Source organism: Sordaria macrospora, chromosome 6 (assembly GCF_033870435.1).
Source record: "Sordaria macrospora chromosome 6, complete sequence".
Classification (NCBI taxonomy): domain Eukaryota; kingdom Fungi; phylum Ascomycota; class Sordariomycetes; order Sordariales; family Sordariaceae; genus Sordaria; species Sordaria macrospora.
In genome coordinates, this window is record NC_089376.1 from 119,964 (window position 1) to 136,323 (window position 16,360).

At 53.3% G+C, this 16,360-nt stretch overlaps 7 protein-coding genes and 1 non-coding gene across 8 annotated transcripts; 2 read left to right on the forward strand and 6 right to left on the reverse strand.

Moving 5' to 3' along the window:
• Positions 1-976: 976 nt before the first annotated feature.
• SMAC4_08642 (uncharacterized protein) lies at positions 977-1,741 on the reverse strand (the record flags this gene model as incomplete). The annotated part of the gene is made up of 1 exon (XM_003344398.1): positions 977-1,741. The coding sequence occupies one exon, from the start codon at positions 1,739-1,741 to the stop codon at positions 977-979; it is 765 nt and encodes a 254-aa protein (XP_003344446.1).
• A 517-nt stretch (positions 1,742-2,258) lies between these two features.
• Positions 2,259-3,419, reverse strand: SMAC4_08643 (uncharacterized protein). Its single transcript, XM_003344399.2, has 2 exons — positions 3,000-3,419; positions 2,259-2,948 (listed from the first exon to the last, which is right to left on the reverse strand). Exons 1-2 carry the CDS (start codon positions 3,323-3,325, stop codon positions 2,279-2,281), a joined length of 996 nt encoding a protein of 331 aa, XP_003344447.1. The 5' UTR covers positions 3,326-3,419; the 3' UTR covers positions 2,259-2,278.
• Positions 3,420-5,029: 1,610 nt separating this feature from the next.
• On the forward strand, positions 5,030-6,447 carry SMAC4_08644 (uncharacterized protein; the record flags this gene model as incomplete). The annotated part of the gene is made up of 3 exons (XM_024655956.2): positions 5,030-5,168; positions 5,282-5,348; positions 5,457-6,447. Exons 1-3 carry the CDS (start codon positions 5,036-5,038, stop codon positions 6,445-6,447), a joined length of 1,191 nt encoding a protein of 396 aa, XP_024510949.1. The 5' UTR covers positions 5,030-5,035.
• Positions 6,448-7,298: 851 nt separating this feature from the next.
• On the forward strand, positions 7,299-8,534 carry SMAC4_08645 (uncharacterized protein; the record flags this gene model as incomplete). Its single annotated transcript, XM_003344401.1, has 3 exons — positions 7,299-7,431; positions 7,505-7,571; positions 7,622-8,534. 3 exons carry the CDS (start codon positions 7,299-7,301, stop codon positions 8,532-8,534), a joined length of 1,113 nt encoding a protein of 370 aa, XP_003344449.1.
• Positions 8,535-9,022: 488 nt separating this feature from the next.
• SMAC4_08646 (uncharacterized protein) lies at positions 9,023-10,005 on the reverse strand. The gene is made up of 2 exons (XM_003344402.2): positions 9,787-10,005; positions 9,023-9,454 (listed from the first exon to the last, which is right to left on the reverse strand). The coding sequence occupies exons 1-2, from the start codon at positions 9,996-9,998 to the stop codon at positions 9,268-9,270; spliced, it is 399 nt and encodes a 132-aa protein (XP_003344450.1). The 5' UTR covers positions 9,999-10,005; the 3' UTR covers positions 9,023-9,267.
• A 468-nt stretch (positions 10,006-10,473) lies between these two features.
• Positions 10,474-10,573, reverse strand: SMAC4_13894. Its single transcript has 2 exons — positions 10,538-10,573; positions 10,474-10,509 (listed from the first exon to the last, which is right to left on the reverse strand). It is a non-coding gene; the product is annotated as a tRNA-Thr (tRNA).
• A 170-nt stretch (positions 10,574-10,743) lies between these two features.
• On the reverse strand, positions 10,744-14,032 carry SMAC4_08647 (uncharacterized protein; the record flags this gene model as incomplete). Its single annotated transcript, XM_003344403.2, has 4 exons — positions 10,744-12,667; positions 12,727-12,789; positions 12,845-12,862; positions 12,926-14,032. 4 exons carry the CDS (start codon positions 14,030-14,032, stop codon positions 10,997-10,999), a joined length of 2,859 nt encoding a protein of 952 aa, XP_003344451.1. The 3' UTR covers positions 10,744-10,996.
• A 353-nt stretch (positions 14,033-14,385) lies between these two features.
• On the reverse strand, positions 14,386-15,888 carry SMAC4_08648 (uncharacterized protein; the record flags this gene model as incomplete). Its single annotated transcript, XM_003344404.1, has 1 exon — positions 14,386-15,888. The coding sequence occupies one exon, from the start codon at positions 15,886-15,888 to the stop codon at positions 14,386-14,388; it is 1,503 nt and encodes a 500-aa protein (XP_003344452.1).
• Between the last annotated feature and the right edge of the window lie 472 nt (positions 15,889-16,360).

Genomic DNA, 16,360 nt, shown 5'->3' on the forward strand with positions numbered 1-16,360 from the left:
TGTGGCTTGCTCGTTGACTCGTCGGCGTTATCATTCCTGATGGTGGGCTGGGGCGCAGCAGGATAAGTGGAAGGAAGGGTGACAGGTTGGACATGTGTCCATGGTGTCCAGACCGGGGGCCATCATGGCTGACTGCGTCATCTGGAAACGGGAGAGTACAGAACTTGGGGTTTGAGAAAGAGAGGGTACATAAGTGAATGAAAGATCCGAAGGAAAGGGTCTGCTTGGTGCTACCAGGAAGGAGAAGAGAGGAGGAAAAGAGCAAGTGTCACGGCTTCTCTCCAAATTCCATATCTTGTACCCCGCACGTGCTCGTCCCCAACCAGATGGAGGCACACCACAATAACAGCAGGAGTGAGCAGACTGGATGATTGATCCGAAGAATACAGGTAGTTCCGAGTCTGACCCGAACACAAGCAAAGGGATGTACGGGATGCATGGACAGCTCAAGCTGCCGTGCCTGCTACACGGACCACTCAGTAGAATACACAAGCACATTTTGATGAACTGGCAGTCTGCCACTGACACTGAATGGTACGCATGTGAATGTCAATACCTTAAGAGGTATCTTTATTTCTAAGGCTCTTTCTGGGTGTTTCAGCAACTAATCTCGCCCGGAACCAGCAAGCTTGATGAAACACCCGATTGGAGCCTAGAGGTAAGTTCTAAGCAGGAAGCCAACAACAACTGACAAAATTGAACGCCCAAAATACATAAGGATTTTGTGGTGTTCTGGTTGGGTTTTAATTACAACAAGATCACCGCCGAATCGCACGTGAGTTTCCGCCGTCTAGTTCTAGTCTTCTAGAAATCGCTTTTCCACCACCATTTGGGACCTTTTATCGCGCTCTCGGTCCCGATGCTCTTTCCTTCTTTTCCAAGTAGACAACTTCCATGTTTCTCCAGTCTGTCCATATCTCAGACCTTGCACTGTCTTCCCTGGAACTGGAGTCTGATGGGAGTACGCATTCCCGCCTTAGGAATATCTAGGACCACGCCTAATACCTTGGAGCAGAGGGGCACGATCGCCGGGTGTAGGAGGCAGAGGGGGGCAAATTTCAGCATCTCCCTTGTGGCTGCCGTCGTCAAGGTCCAACGCCACGACGTATACGTTTGGTGCCCAACGGTGCTCGTGCCAGGGACGGACAGAATCGGCTGGGCTCGAGGGACGCTTGTGACGGGGGGTGTTCCTGTTGTGTCTGGCCAGGTTGGCTTCGGTGAGCGCGTATTGCCGGTGGTGGTGGGGACAGAAGGCTTGAATGTCGGGACTGTAGCTGGATGCAGGTGACTCGGAGGAGTCGGAGGACTCGGGAAGGTTGAAACCGTGGTTGAGGGCGTTCTCGTAAGCGGCGGCGGTGGCGTGATAAACGTCGTAAGAGTCGTTATATTGGTAAAGGCAGAGACGGGAGGGGATTGAGGGGCCACGGTTGGCCTCCAAGTCCTCGTAGCCGTCACGGGGATTGGTGGTGCCGTCAACCGCTTCTCGATTCCAGAGGATGATGCCGCCGGTGACGGTACCGAGAATGCTACCGATGACGAAGCAGGACAAGATGGGTTCGATACTGGTAATAGTCATTGGGGAGAATGTGTCTCCAAGCAAGTTGGAGATAACGGGTGTAAAGAAGATGGCACCGATGATGATACCACCGATGATGATACCACCGATGAAACAAACCAGGAGCGTGGATAGAATGGTGATGGCATTGGCCCGCCGGGGCGTCATCCGTCTGGCTGAAGTCATCGTGTGAAGGGATCTGTCTATCGGTAATGTCGTCGAGTACGGTAGTATGGATCGATATCTTCGGTTTCGATTCGATGGATGGTTCGTTGGCAAAAAGGAAGTGAGGGGCGACGTAGGTGGATATTTCCCTGGGAGCTTCTTTTTTTCCAGAACAAGAAATCTTGATAAAGATTCAAGGCTTTTCTTGCCCTTAAATAGAGGAACCAGAAATGGCTACATGCACCTCCGGTAGGTAATTTTTTTTCGCAATAAATATCGGGCATGAAGGCCAGATTGCATCTCCATGCATCGCCAGGCGTGAGCACAGCTTTCTGTTTCTTGCAGTCGCCATACCTCCGGCTCCTGCAGGATAAGGTATGTGGAAGATAAATGCAACAAACTTTTGTGAACCTAGAAATCGCTTCGGCTGCAATGCGAGCATTGCATATATTCATCTCACAACGTGTCCTGTTGTGGAAACCACTCAGTTCCAGTCTTGGACCACGACGCCCACACCCACATGCAACATGAAATCTCGCGATGTTTTCCGCCAGGCCATCAAACAGGTGGACCACGATACCCCCTATCCTCACCCTCCCAGCCCAGTCTCGGCCACCCGCTCGGCAATGTCGCGACCTTGGGTAGAGTATACCTCCCTGCGCACCCATCCTGATTGCACCCCCTGAGCTCGCACAGCCCAAAGACCTTGCAATAACACTCGCCTGCATCGGGGCAGTAAACAGCCGTCTTCCCGAAGATGATATGCCAGGTATACTCAAACACTCTTCCAGAAAGACTGTCGTCCAATTCCGTGTTGAGCAGCCACTCACGCAGGCGGATATAGTCCTCGCGCGATCGGCTGTGGACGGTTTCCCGGGAGACAGCGAATTGGGAGCAGCAGGAGACGGCGACAACTTCGGGGACGGGGATCCCGGGCAGGATCTGCTGGAAGGCGGATTTGAAGACGTCCTTGAGGGTGAGTCCGGAGTCGGAAAGGTCCAGGTCTGCGGGATCCTTGGCATCTTGGATGGGGCGCACTTCGGCGGGACAGCCGAGGATCCAGGCGCAGCGGAGGTTGACGTAGCCGGAGGCTTGGACGTAGGGGGTTTGAAGATGCCGGAGGGTAACAAGGGCGTCATAGTCTGGGTCGTCGTTGTGCCAGGCGAAGCGTTGGGCGTGGACAAAGACGGTGGTAGAGGCGAGGGTGTCGTAGCGGTCGATGATATGTCTGAACGTTCGTTAGTAACCTTTCCCGGCTGATAGTAAAGGGTGTACGTACGTGAGATAAACCATGGCCTCATGGCCTTTATTCTTGGGCACCGTGAGGGGAGCTTTAGGGTCATCAACCACATAGATACTCGACGGCCAATCCGGCAGGTATTCGTGCACCCAGCTGGTGTCTTCATGCTTCATACTGGCCACCACTATTTCGAGCGGAAGCTCCCGCGTGCTTGCCGGGGAACCGGCATCGTGTTGAGGTGGTGATGCCACATCCGGGAGTCCAGCTCCGTGTTGGCCGTAAATGTAAAAGGGGATAATAATACACGCGCAAACCAAGGCGATTCGCAGCGGAGAAACTTGAAGTTTACTGGGTGATGAAAACATGGCTGCCAAGGAGCTCAAAAATCGGGCCAAATGATGAACAAAAAAACGGCAGACGCTATGGATGATGGGCTAAAAGAGAGGCTAGAATGTGGAAAGAGTAACCCACGAGTAAGGGCAGAGAACGAACGAAAGATTAGAGGTACCAGATCGCGAAAAAATAAAAATAAAAATAAAAAGATGCAAAGAAGAGCTCCGAACCACTCCAGTCTGTGTCGATGATGTTTGCGAGACCAAAACGGTTGAAGAGATCCAGCTGATAAGAGGAGTCGAGCGAGCGATGTCGAGATAAGCTCACTCACTGTCGGTTCCTGTTCAAGTTAACGTTCGGAATCCCGTCAGATCGCGTTGTTTGTCAAAATCACCACCAGACAGACACCCATCACTCCTGAATGCACGTAGGCGTCAGGCTCTTTTTATCCGTCAGTCCACTGTCCCCGCCAGCGTCGTAACCAGAGCGTCTATCAAAGCCTATTTCAGCGCCATTAACCGCCGACAGTCATTGGAGTGATCCGTCTAGCCGGTACGGCCTCGGCTTCTACCATTCGCCAGTTGTTGACATGCCCCCCTGTTCAAGTGTCCATCAGCTCTAGCAGCTTGTTAGCGTCCTGACGATCTGTGGACTGTCACTGACCGGTAAACGCCCAATCATATGGAGAGTACTACGTTTCAGAACTTCGCTGCAAGGCGTAAGAGCCAACAAGCAGAGGTTGACGATGACGAGAGCGTGGGAAATTGAGAAATTGAGAGAAGCAGCCCTACCTACCTGCCTACCTATTCTGAGCACCACAGCTCCAATGCAGGTCTGACAGGAGGCCTTAACATTACCTCTAAGGTGTATTTCCGGTGAATGGATGCTCAAGGCCGCAACGCAGAATTCCGTGGATGTGATTCCATGCTTTAGGTAGATGAGCGAGATGGGCAAGGCTTCGGGGGCCAAAATCTCAACCGCCCCCCCCCCCCCCCCCCCCCCGTGAGATTGCGAGTTCCAAGACTGGACGGCATTGACTCAAGTGTGAAGTGTGAATTGTTCAGCATCATCAAATCTCAACCCGCGCTTATGTGACCCGTGCCCCCGGGAACAAGAATCTTTCGATCTTGGTAGAAGCAGCTATCAGGGGCAGACAGACACATGCAGACGCCTTGACCCTTGATTCATTTTAGCGTTCGGTCGAACAGTCTGCGAGCGCGCTAGGTTCCTACGTGGTCCGTCTTCTGCCATCCGCGAAGGAACGTACGGTACCGTCCGCTCGGTGTTGGAAGCCTGGATAGGCAGGTTAAACCTGTGGGGGAGGCCGCTATAGGTAGATGAATCCGTAGCTGGGAATGGACAGGAAGAAGACGTGGGTTTTGTTCGTGGCTTTTTAGTGCTTACCGCTAAGAAAGTGATTGCTTCGGCATCGGCATGGAATGCGCCCTGGTCGTGGATGGCCGCCAACGTCATAGCGGCCAGAAATAATAGGGCGCGTATATGACTTGCTGAGAGCCCGTTCCCATTGCAAAAGTTTGAATTCTTGTTCCATTTTTGTTGTTTTCCGTTTCTTCAGTGACCTTTCTTGCTGGCTACCGGCAGGTCCTTTTTGATCACCGACAAGACAAGGTTGTTGTCTCGGTCGTTCCCGTTTTTCCTTCGCTTTACCTTCTTTCTTTGTTCTCCCGGCTCTGGCCAGCCACGTTTTTTTTTTTTTTTTTTTTTTTTTCTTGACAGACACAATGCGACTTCCTTCAAGCTCTTACGGGCAGACAGGCCTGAACGCCCTCTTCGGGAGAGCTGACGTCTGTGATGTGGCTTTCCCGGGCGAAGGTGCAAGCACCAATTTCTGTTCACCAAGTAATACGTTGTGCTGTAAGTCAAGTCTCACCAGCCTCATGCTGTGCTTCCTGTCACCTGTGCCTATCCGGACCGGGTGTTACAGACGGACGGGTTCCATAACTAACATAATACCCACGACGATAAAGGCGTGCGAAAAGGGCAACAATATCCAGCATGTCAAACCGGCGTTGGTAAAGGATGGTGCTGTACCGGGTATGTGCCTTACCTTACTTACCTTGTCTCATTCCCCTGCCCGCCATGCCTTACCTTGTACCTATACAATCCATCATAGGCATTTCAGCTCCTAACCATCCTCATCAGAACCGGCACAAGCAACTGCTACGTCGACCAAGCCTCCTCCTGCGACGAGCCCAACGCCGTACCCTGCACCAACCTCAAAAAGGGCGTCTCCAAAGCCTGCTGCCCGCGCCTGACGAGCTGTTCCGACCAATATGAAGCCACCGAGGAATTCGTCCGGTGTAACATCCAATACGACGACTTATTCCACCCGGCCGTCGTTGTCACAGCTACCATCTCAGAAAGCGGGAGGGTATCAACAGTGACGCTGGGTCCTTCATCGTCGTCGTCATCCAGCACGTCGTCGACGGTATTATCATCATCCTCTACCACGCAGTCATCGGTGCCGTCAAGTTCGGCAACTGCGCCCGAGTCCGGATCCGGATCAGCATTGACTCCCCTTCCTGGTCTCCCCGTGCCGTCAAGCACAGCATCATCAATACCGGCCGGCCCCTCACCGACTCCAGATTCCCCGCCAATGATCTCCACCGGCGCCATAGCAGGTATCTCCGTCTCGGCCACTCTCGCAGGCGCCCTCCTCGCTGTTCTGATCTGGATCGTCCTCCGCCGTCGCAGGAAAGCCTCAGCCGCAGCCGAATCCGAGAAAGCCGCAGCTGGAACAGATGGCAACCAAACCGGAAGTGGAAGCGACCAAGACACAAGTAGAGACCTAGGCAATCCACCCGATTACCTCCCCGAATTACCGCATGACAACACCCGTTCCGAGGCACCGGGGGATACCTGTCCGTATTCGTATTGGGTTGGGCAGAATGGGGAGGGGTATTATAAGCCGATGGAGTTGATGACGGAGAGGGTGGTGCCGGTTGAGCTGCAGGGGAACAACATGAATACGCAGAGGGGGATGATGCCAGGGCAACAATGGCAAAATCAGCACCACCAACAGTATGGGCCGTTTGAGATTATGACGAATCCGAGGGGGTCGGGGGTAGTAGGTACGCCGAGGGCTGAACTGGCGGTGCCAACGCCTAGGGCGGAGTTGGGGACGTTTATATGAAGTTGGCTGTGCTGGCGTTGACGGCGTGAGGGGGGGCCGGTGACAGATAACGCCGAAATAATGTATATATGCCAGAGATGAGTTGAGCGGGGAGACCGACGGAGGTGGAAAACACCGGCGCACGGCGTAAGACAATACCCAGACCTTTTGCTATTTTCCACACTTTGCATGTTTGATTCCAGTGCGGGCCGTGATGAACATGGAGTGACGAGCCTGCAAGACCAGACCGGCATGCTCTGATCGCCATCTTGTATGAGCTTGACTGGACTTTGTCTACACAAGATCGAAGAGACAACATGCCAGGGAGCCCATAGGGGAATACGAGGCAACCTGGGGAAAGCCAACCCCGGTGGATTCGACTGTCCATGAAAGAAGTCCAGGGATGCCGGCACACCGACAAACACAAAGCTGAGATCCGAACAAACACCAATATCGAAGATAATCCAGTCACCTGGATATGACTTCAGGAGAAGCGCAGTTGAGACAGTGGCTGATGCCTTGATAATTTAGCCCGGTGGCGATTTTCCAGTCTTTGAAGAGGGGTATGGATGGCTCTTTATACCCTTGGTTGACAGCCCGGCTTTTACAATATCTGATCCAAGTTAAGCCAGTGGGAATCTCCGAATTGAGGATTGGGGAATCATTGTTTGTTGTTTTAAATACACAACTCGAATGGCCATGGTCTTTTCGGGGTGCTTGCGCCTGACTTAATCATCATGGCCGGAGGACGTCTTGGCTGGAGTCCAATCCTACCACCTTAACTTCTGCTTTGGCATCCGTCACCATCTCCACGGCCATCCGTCCGCCTGCACTCTTTGTGGATTTCGCTCGTTAACGTTCCTCTCCACAAGATGCGCTTCCCATCCAGCTACTACGGCCAGATCAGCCCCGGGCAGCTTTTCGGGCGAGGCGACGTATGCGACGAGGCCTATCCCAATGAGGGCGCCTATTCCAAGACCTGCACACCAGGCAACACCCCATGCTGTTAGCCATCCCATTGCCCGCCACCTCTTTTGCTTTGGCTTCGCATGGCTTTGACTGACATGTCTCACCGCAGGTTATCGCAAAGGACAAGCCTTCCCCCGTTGCGTCAACAGCGGAGGAGCGGGATGGTGTTGTGATGGGTACGTGTCCCCGTTCCCCTCTCCATTGCCCTTCTAACAGCCCAGTACAGAACCGGTTCCAGTACTTGCTTCGTCGACCAAAACTCCGCCTGCGAAGAGCCCGACGCAGTAACCTGCACCAACCTCGCTCGCGGCGCCAAGAAAGCTTGCTGCCCAAAGAAGACCAAGTGCGACGATGTCTTCGAGGCGAGTGAGGATGGCGTGCGATGCCAGATGGAGTTTGATGACTTGGCGAAGCTGGCAGCTGGGAACTTGGGGCTGGCGCTGGCGTCGACGGAGAGCCTTACGGTCACGGTGTCAGCGACGGGCGGTTCGACGGGCGGTTCGATGACGGGGATTGCTCAAACGTCGACGTCCCATAGTTCGACGGTGTCGTCTTCTGGGGGCGCGGCCTCGTTGGCATCCACGTCATCTTCGTCGTCCCCTACGCCAGCAACGGGTGTATCCGCTTCCAGCTCCCCCTCAGGCACACCTTCAACCACACCCTCAAACACCACCACCACCGACCCATCCGTATCCTCCTTCTGGAAATCCAAAGGCGGCATAGTTAGCGTAGCCCTCTGCGTCGCCGTCTTCCTGGCTTTTATCGTCCTCCTCATCTTCGGTCTCCAGCGCCAGCGTAACAAGAAGAAGGCGCAGCGAATACGGGCAATGACCCGCTCCAGATCCTTGCCACGAGGTGCATATCTCCCCGAGCGTCCTGTGTATGCGCCTCTTGCTGAGACTGAAGACCATGCAGCAGAAGTAGTAGTAGCGGTAGCAGAAATGAGCTCGACTCCTGCCGAAGACAACCGCCAACGGCAACAGAGGGAGGTGGAGATGCGCCCGCCGTCGTATTATGCCGTTGGTCCGAAAGATGTGCCGCCGTCGCGTGGCGGAGGGCGGGAGGACGAAGACGAGGACGAATTGGCGGAGTTGGATGATACGCAGATCAAATCGGTATTGAACGGGGAGGGACCGTGAGCGGATATGGAGGCGACGGAGGGAGGGAGGGACGTCGGCGGCGGGTCGCTATGTTGCGGTTACGATATTTCGCGCTCGGGTCGGGGGAGGACACAATCAAGGACGGACGGTATCATTCGAAGATACTGAGCTCTGCAGGCTCAGGGCTCCAATCGGTAACAGATATGGGTGGTCATTGTGCGCGGAGGGATCGCAACGGGAAATTGTTTCGGTGGTCACTTGGCTGGTTGTTGTCGAGAAGGTTGAACGAGGGAAATGAAATTGAGTTTCCACGTCGCCGACGCCATCAGTCGCTGGTGCGGGGTAACTGTTAGCTTCACTTGTTAATAATTGATCATGTCGTTAACTTTTTGCTCATATTTTCAGCGTAAACCCCGCTAATGGTCGCTACCTCGACTAACACTTACATCTACCAGCATTTCATGGCATTTCCCTGGCTGGCAGTACCAGACCGAATTCCCGAAACATCCATCTTCACGATCTCGCTTCTCCGACCATTCCAAACCAGAAGACAATTGTGCGTATTCTCTTTTGACAGACTCGTCAATTTGATCCATCATCCATATTCGTACACTATCTTGACAAACACACTATCGTTTCTCCCGTAGCCATTGCCGGCAGGTCAATCTCTTTCCAGCCCTCGGCCAATCTTCCCTTCCCGTCTTTTTTCCACATCTTGCTCCCATCTCTTCCCCACCAATCATCCCCTCCAGTCTCTGTGACTCTCCCACGCTCACATAACCCGCCCATTCCTAACCCTCAACCTCATAACATCCCCCAGCTCTCCCTTGGTATTATCATGCGTCAACACGTACCGGTCTCCAGGCTGGTGATAGAAACCCTTGCGCTCCATCATCTTGGAGCTGTAGAGTACGGCGCAGGTAGCAGCTACGCCGACGGCGGTGCGAGTTGCGTACTTCCTTTTTTTTTGGTGGTATGTTTTGTTAGCATTCATTCATTCATTGATTGATTGATTACCTGCCTGTCCTTCCCGGGTAGTTCGTTGAACGAGGTAAGGGACAGCAATAGGGCGAAAAGGCGATGACTGGAAGGGGATATGCCAGCGAGGCGGACGTAACATCAACAACAACAACAACAACAACAACAAGAAACCTAGACTGAAAAAGGAGCAAAGGTAACAAAGGGGGAATATTACATCCTGGTGTAGTGTACAACCACCACAGCACCTTTTCAGATCTGCTCTAGACATCCACAACACATCTGTAACGGGTAGGGTAGACAAAAAACTCACCGATGAACAGCACTAGCATAAGGATACACCTCCTGACCAGACGGTCCTCCAAAGTCGTCTTCAGCGTCCTGGCCGTTTGCCTTTTTTTGATGGAGATTCTTCTTTTGTGTCTTGGTGACCACCGACTGCGGCTGGCGAGGGCCGCGGGGGTGGAGGAAGGAGAGACGGGGCCGGAGGAGGGAACGGGTGAAGATGAGGCGGGGTGGTAACATTGTATTTGGTTTGTTTGTTGATGTTTGATGGCAGGTATGTATGTGCGATGTGGTGAGTATGGTTTATGGAGTTAATCTTGCTCGAGATGTTCGAATTGAGTTTTGATGATGAGGGAGCATAAAGTCAAAAACCGACTGCTAATGTTTGGCTGCTAATATCCCGTTCTACAAGCATGCTGGCCAGGAGGATGTCATCGTCCATTCTCACTCAGATTGAATTGTAATAGTGACGTGAACTCTCTGGGACGAAAGACGGGGAAGAAGAGGACCGTGAGCATCGTGCTGGGTTGTGTTCGAAAAGAAAACCATTTCGACATCAAAGTCAAAATTGACAGAAGTATCAGCGACATCAACATAAAGATGCACCTAAAAAAGAAAACCACAACAAGCAGAAAAGTCAAAGAAAAAGAACATGTTAACTACGCCCAAAGGCGTATCTAGAAAATGTAGGGTCCAAAAAAAGTTGAAAAAGAAATGCCCCCACGCGGGATTGAACCGCGGACCTCATCATATCGTAGTTGCACTTTCCGAAGGAAGCTTACGAGTGATGCGCTCTACCACTGAGCTATACGGGCTTAAACCCTGTTGTGGTTGTTGAACTAGCAGTGCTAGGATAATCCTTATCAACTCCAACATGCAACGTGAGCCAGAGACAGAGAAAAAAAGATAACTCGATTGCAATCGTTTTTTGCACCAACTTCATAACTGCCACAACTTCACATAGCATCACATAGCATCATATTTGTTGTGAGATAGGCTTGGTATATATTGATCTTACTGCTAAAACAACACGAAATTTCAGACAGGAAAAATAACAAACCACCGACACATACCTCTAAAGAGAGACACATACAAGGAAAAGCAAATCGCCATCACACTACCCGCAAAGTTCTCACTTCCCTTCCTTTGCAGGAGTTTTCCAGACGTATCATTCACTAGCCCTTGCTCCCAACTCCCAAACCAACACGACATGCCCAGCCTGACTATCTAGTACAGTCTCAAGGAGTAACATCCATCATATCAACATCCCCCGCCGGAGGTGGATTAACAACAGGCCACCACCTCTGCCAAACCTCCGGCTGGTCGCCATCGCCCTCATCCTCACTAGGCAAATAAACCTCGGGTAGATCATGCGGCTCTCCCGCCATCCTCATCGCAACCGTCAACTTATCCGGATCAGCATACCCTTGCTCGTACCAATCCTTGCCACTAAATCCCGATCTGGCCCACTGGCCAGGAGGCATGGGGCGTATGAACCGATCCAACACCACAAACTGGTCCGTTTCATCGTAGGCCGGGAAAGAAAAGTTGAAATCGAGCCACTGCCCGTTACTATTGCTGTTACCGAGTTGCTTATTTTGTAAGACCAGGGACTTGTACTGCGCGATGAGCGCTTGCCAAACTTTCTTGTGAACGGGGTATTTCTGCATCGGAGAGCGGATGCGGGGGGATTCGACCGCGCAGAGCATGGACCAGCGGGCGTGGTAGAGGGAGGATATCCTGCTGGGTGAAGGCCATGGTGCTAGCCTGTCGGGCTTGGCCATCTCGAGGCTGAACATGGGCTTGAAGATTCTGCCGGGGTCGGTAACGTCTGCGTTGAGCGTACCGGGAGCGGGTTTGGGAGGACCAGGGTCTTTGTCGCGGCTCCAGTAGGGAGGGTAGCGGAAGAAGGTACCGGCTGCTTGGGCGTGGCGGCTGGGGAACCAGCGGTTTTGGAGGTATTCTTTGGGAGGACCTGGCGGCCGCCTGCGTTTAGAAGCTGTCCTTTGAGGCGGGGGTGGTGGTGGTGGTGGTGGTGCCGCCTGCTTCCTCAGGGCAATCAACCAGTCATACGGAAGAGAGGCATGCATCATGATCTCGAGCATGACAAAGGGCCACAGGGCGGGATGACGGTCGAATTCGAAATACCACAATGCGTTAACATTGGGGGGCGCAGGATGGGGTACAGGATAAGGGGTACTCATATCCCTGGCGAGGACCGCGAGGTAACCGCTGTAGGTGCCGAGTATGACTTCCGCATCGGTACGTTTCCGTTCTTCGACCGCCTGTCTGAACCTGTCGATCAACAAGCGTAGATAGCCGAACGAGTACGGGGTTTTCTGCCAGAGCCGGTAAGACTGCTTGTACCAAGGCCGCAGGCTTTTCCAGAGCTTTCTGCGGAACTCCATGTACTGGTACGTCTGCTCTTCCTCTAGCCGGAATCTCTGCAACTGACCTGGTGGTATCGGTTGGTGACGCGACAGTCCCGGTTGCACGTGTTTCCTGGCGTGGTACGTTCGCATATGGGCTGCATTGTAATACCGTGAGTGACTGGTGACCACCGGCCCGGCTTTGAGGGCACCTAGCCCGTATGCAGCAACGTGGGCATCCCAGAAACTCTGGGACTGGAACCGAGAACACCAGTATGTAGGTAGCGGTCCCAGCTGAACCATACTTCTCTCCGGCAGACCGCGAGGCATGCCATTATTCATATCCGTCAATTCTTTGCCTTTTTCGCGTTGCCGCGGGTCATTAAGCCACGAGCTTGCAACCGTAAACGCAGGGCCAGCCCGAGAGAGGAATTCGCTGTCAGGCATAAAGACGTTGATGGGTCCAATCGTTCTCACGGTGCCAAGAAGAGAATGTTCCTGTGACCAACCCAGTTCCACTGAGTTCTCGTCCTGGTAAGTCTGCGTAGCATCGACAGTTCGGATTAGCAAAATACATTCGGGTGGATGAGTTAACTTACCGGTTCATGCTCCCACGTGCCCCTGCCAGAATTGACGTAAACTCTCGCCTGATAAAGTGCATGCTACGCAACACGGGTTAGTTTATGACTGAAGAATATGGATTTGCCATGTACTCACCATAAGCTCGTGTACCATCTAGCATACCGACCTTTGTTAGCTTCAAGTCCCAGGGACGCTCAGGATCATAGAGGGACTCACTACAAGCGCTAACTGGAGCCGCGTGGTGTGCTTGGCAGCCACTTCCTCTGGGGTATTCGAGACGTTGAGTACAGATTCGAGAAGCATAGTGTTGATTTTGATATCGGTGAAAATATCAGGGTCACCCGGGCTTGGAAGGGTCCTGGGATCACAAGGCTTCTCCATCATCGTTCGCGACATTGCCGAGTCGCAGTAGCCAGCTGTGACACCCGTCTTGCTCACTGACCCATACTTGTCCACGTCGCGCGGATCGAAGAAGGACCAGATAATCCACTCTGACAAGCTCTCAATTTGGTGCCATAACCGTTGGGCAACCCGCTGGTCGGGCTGCTTGAGCCCTCCTGATCCATTCTCACCGGGCGAGAACATCCGCTTGGGCATATTGAAGTAATCATTCGATCCTGGCACGAACGGCATAACATTTGAAATTGGAGCCACGGTTCCCTCCAGGAGTGCGTAGAGCCAGTCGCCGTAAATAACGTGATGCAGAATCCTGTTGGCCATCTCAATCACGGTCCGCAGTCCATCCCAGATGGCGTCGTCGTCTACACTCCAATCTCGAGTATTTGTAGGGTTTCCGTTGGCGTCCGTTTCCAACACCACACCCCGCAAATCATACCAGCGGCCCCGCCCGAAGACTTTGTTCCACTTGCTTTCGTCCACGTTAACGAGATCGATGTCGGGGAATTGCTCAACTGTAACCGTGATGTCGGGAATTGGCAAAATTGAGAGGTCCGCCATGAGGACCTCCTGCCAGTAACTTGTTCCTATGATACCCTGATTGAGGGAAGAAAGCTCCCATGTTCTGACCCCATTAAGAGCGGTCTGCTGCCACCGCTCGGTAAAGAACAATTCGTCCAGTTGCACGCCCGTGGGCTTCGGTAAGGACTTTGGCATCGGGTTCGTGCGTGTAGCCGCCTCCTGCAACGCTCGCTTATGCGTCCACCAAAGGTCTTCGGTGAGGCCGAACGGTTGGTGAAGAGACGGGAATATGGGAATCAACCCGGAGGAGACGACACCGTTGCCGTCCTCAAGGAGCTTGACACCCCATCGCTCGAACAGATGATCCCCACGACGCCGCGGAGGAGGTAATTGTTGGTTTGCCATGATGGGTACCTTGTGTAAAGAGAAGTAAACAAGTGTGGGGAAGAAGATCCAAAGAGCAAAATGTGACCTCCACAACGCGCATGCCGGCCGAGTCGCTGGGAAAATGCCTACTTATGCTGAATGGACTTCTGGCTCTTCGAGAGACATGTGGTTAAACAAAGGCTGCCCGGATCCAGTAAGTCTGTGCTAGGTGTTTATGCTGCGTAGACAAAGGCATTCCGGACACGGATGCGGGTAGTGGTTTGTTGTCCGGGAAATTGTGTCCAAGCATGGCCTTGTTCGGGCGAGGAGCTACGGCAAGAATCCTTTGTCTCGAACCTAAGCTTCAACGCATCCCTGGCAAGCTTGCCAGGTCAAGGCTTTATCCTCGTTACCACGAGCATGGCAAGCGCATAATAGGCTGCGCTCAAAAAGTACGGTAAACCCAACGCCCACCCGCCGACCTTGACGCCTTGAACCCACAGAGCTGCCATGGTCGGTGCTCCGACTAGCAAGCCCATCGTCTTTACCAGCATGACGATGGAGAAGATCTGAGCTTCCGAAACCAGACTTGTTTCTGGCCCACTTGAATCTGGCATTAACGAAGGTGATTTGAGCAGCGAGTAAGTAAACATGGGGAGTGCGATGCCCATGGCGTAAAGCAGCAGTGACGGTACCAAGAGCCAAACCGTCGCAGCCATCGCTATGGCGACAGCACCCAGAACCGAAAAGACAAGACAGGTTTGAGCATAGCTGATGTTGTGTCCATCGGCCACCTTGTGGTCTTGAATGGTGGAGACATCCGGGTCCGAGAGGCGTCGGGACTGAGGAGAAGATGACCGGCGCCGACGCAAGATGGCAGGGATGATAAGATAGAGAAGGAAAAAGTTAAAGACTGCTTTTCCCGATAGCAAGTAACCGACCGAGGTGAACTTCCACCCACATCGCTTGGAGATGTACTGGGCCATGAGCTTGGTGTCGGAACTGGCCAGAGAGGTGAGAAAGAAGCTAGCAAGCAGGAGGGTGAAGTTGGGCGGGTAGCTGGTTATGACCTTGAACACGGAGGAGATGTGACCGGAGACGGACTCTTTGATGTTTGTGTCTTGCGGTAACAAGGGCGCAGTTGACTCTTGGTCATGCTGGTATCTAATTCTAGGACTGCCGGTGTTTGATGCGGGAAGGCCGGAGATGACGGGCACAGCAGCGAGAAGAACGACGCCGGTACACAGAGGAAGCCATAGCGATATGCCCATGGTGGCGGAGGCCAGAGCAGGACCAAGCTGGGCGACGAATATGCTCGAGACAGCATTCACCTGGCCGAAGAAGGTGGCTCTTTGCACACGGTCATGGGTAGCCGTCGAGACCAGCGAGTAGACAATCGAGTTGAACACACAATCTCCGCCGAGGACTGACAAGAGCGGGCCCAGGGCAAGGGCGGGCAGCGGAAGGGCGTGGTCGAAGTAGCCGACGGCGAGGGTCCAGCAGAGCACGAGGATGCGAGGCACGAGGTTGAGTCGCAGGACAAAGGCGTGGCCGTAGCGGTCGGCAAGCAGGACGAGGGGGATGGTCATGACAAAGTCGCCAGCAACCCAGCCCGTCTCCATGAGGCCCATCATGCTACCCAGATCCTGCTGTATGCCGTCCAGCTTGCACAGCTCCTCGGGCACGTTTCCATCTTGGCCTATTATTGAAGGGTCGACGTCGAGGTAAAAGTCCCGACAGAGTCTGCGTTCAATGACACGGTTGAGCGGGAGTTGATAGAGACTCCAGGCGAGATTGACAAGGGCGACTAGCATCAACAGAGAGCGAATCGAGGGGGAGGAGTTGGCGGTGATGGCGGAGGAGGAGGACCGGGAGGAGAAGGACGTGCCCGGCATCGTACTATCGTCTTGTATCGTGTTGTATTATAAACTTGTGGTAAACGGACAAGTAGACAGAGTCTGTCTAAGGTGGAATGGTGAAAGGAAAACAAGAGGTCATGTTTTGGTGTCGTCGTCGTGGTCGTACTCGGAAGTCCATGAGAGCAAAACAGCAGATGTCCAGTTGAAGGATGGAGTCTGGAAGAAATCAATTGGCGTAGTAAATGCAGACGAGGGATGTCCAAGGTAAGAACTCTGTGCTGCTCATCAATGTTCACGCCGTCAATGTGGGATGAAAACATGGAAAGGTGAGACCGAGTGGTCAATTGCGGGGATTTTCCTCCGAAGTTGTCTCCATCTCTCCACTCTCCCGGCCGGCCCCGCCGTTGTCCCGCCAAACAGTGGGCCAACAGCCCCCCACAAAGCCCCTGAAACAGTCCAAGACAGGGCCTGGGCCAAACCCTGAAATTGCCCTGTCAACGGACGTCTG

Excerpts from the sequence above, each read along its gene's own strand:
- SMAC4_08643 (XM_003344399.2), bottom strand. The coding sequence starts at position 3,325 with ATGTTTTCATCACCCAGTAAACTTCAAGTTTCTCCGCTGCGAATCGCC. Across the intron at positions 2,949-2,999 it reads GAGGCCATGGTTTATCTCAC|ACATATCATCGACCGCTACG; the intron begins GTACGTACACCC and ends ACGAACGTTCAG.
- SMAC4_08646 (XM_003344402.2), bottom strand. The coding sequence starts at position 9,998 with ATGTTACCACCCCGCCTCATCTTCACCCGTTCCCTCCTCCGGCCCCGT. Across the intron at positions 9,455-9,786 it reads TATGCTAGTGCTGTTCATCG|GAAGTACGCAACTCGCACCG; the intron begins GTGAGTTTTTTG and ends CCAAAAAAAAAG.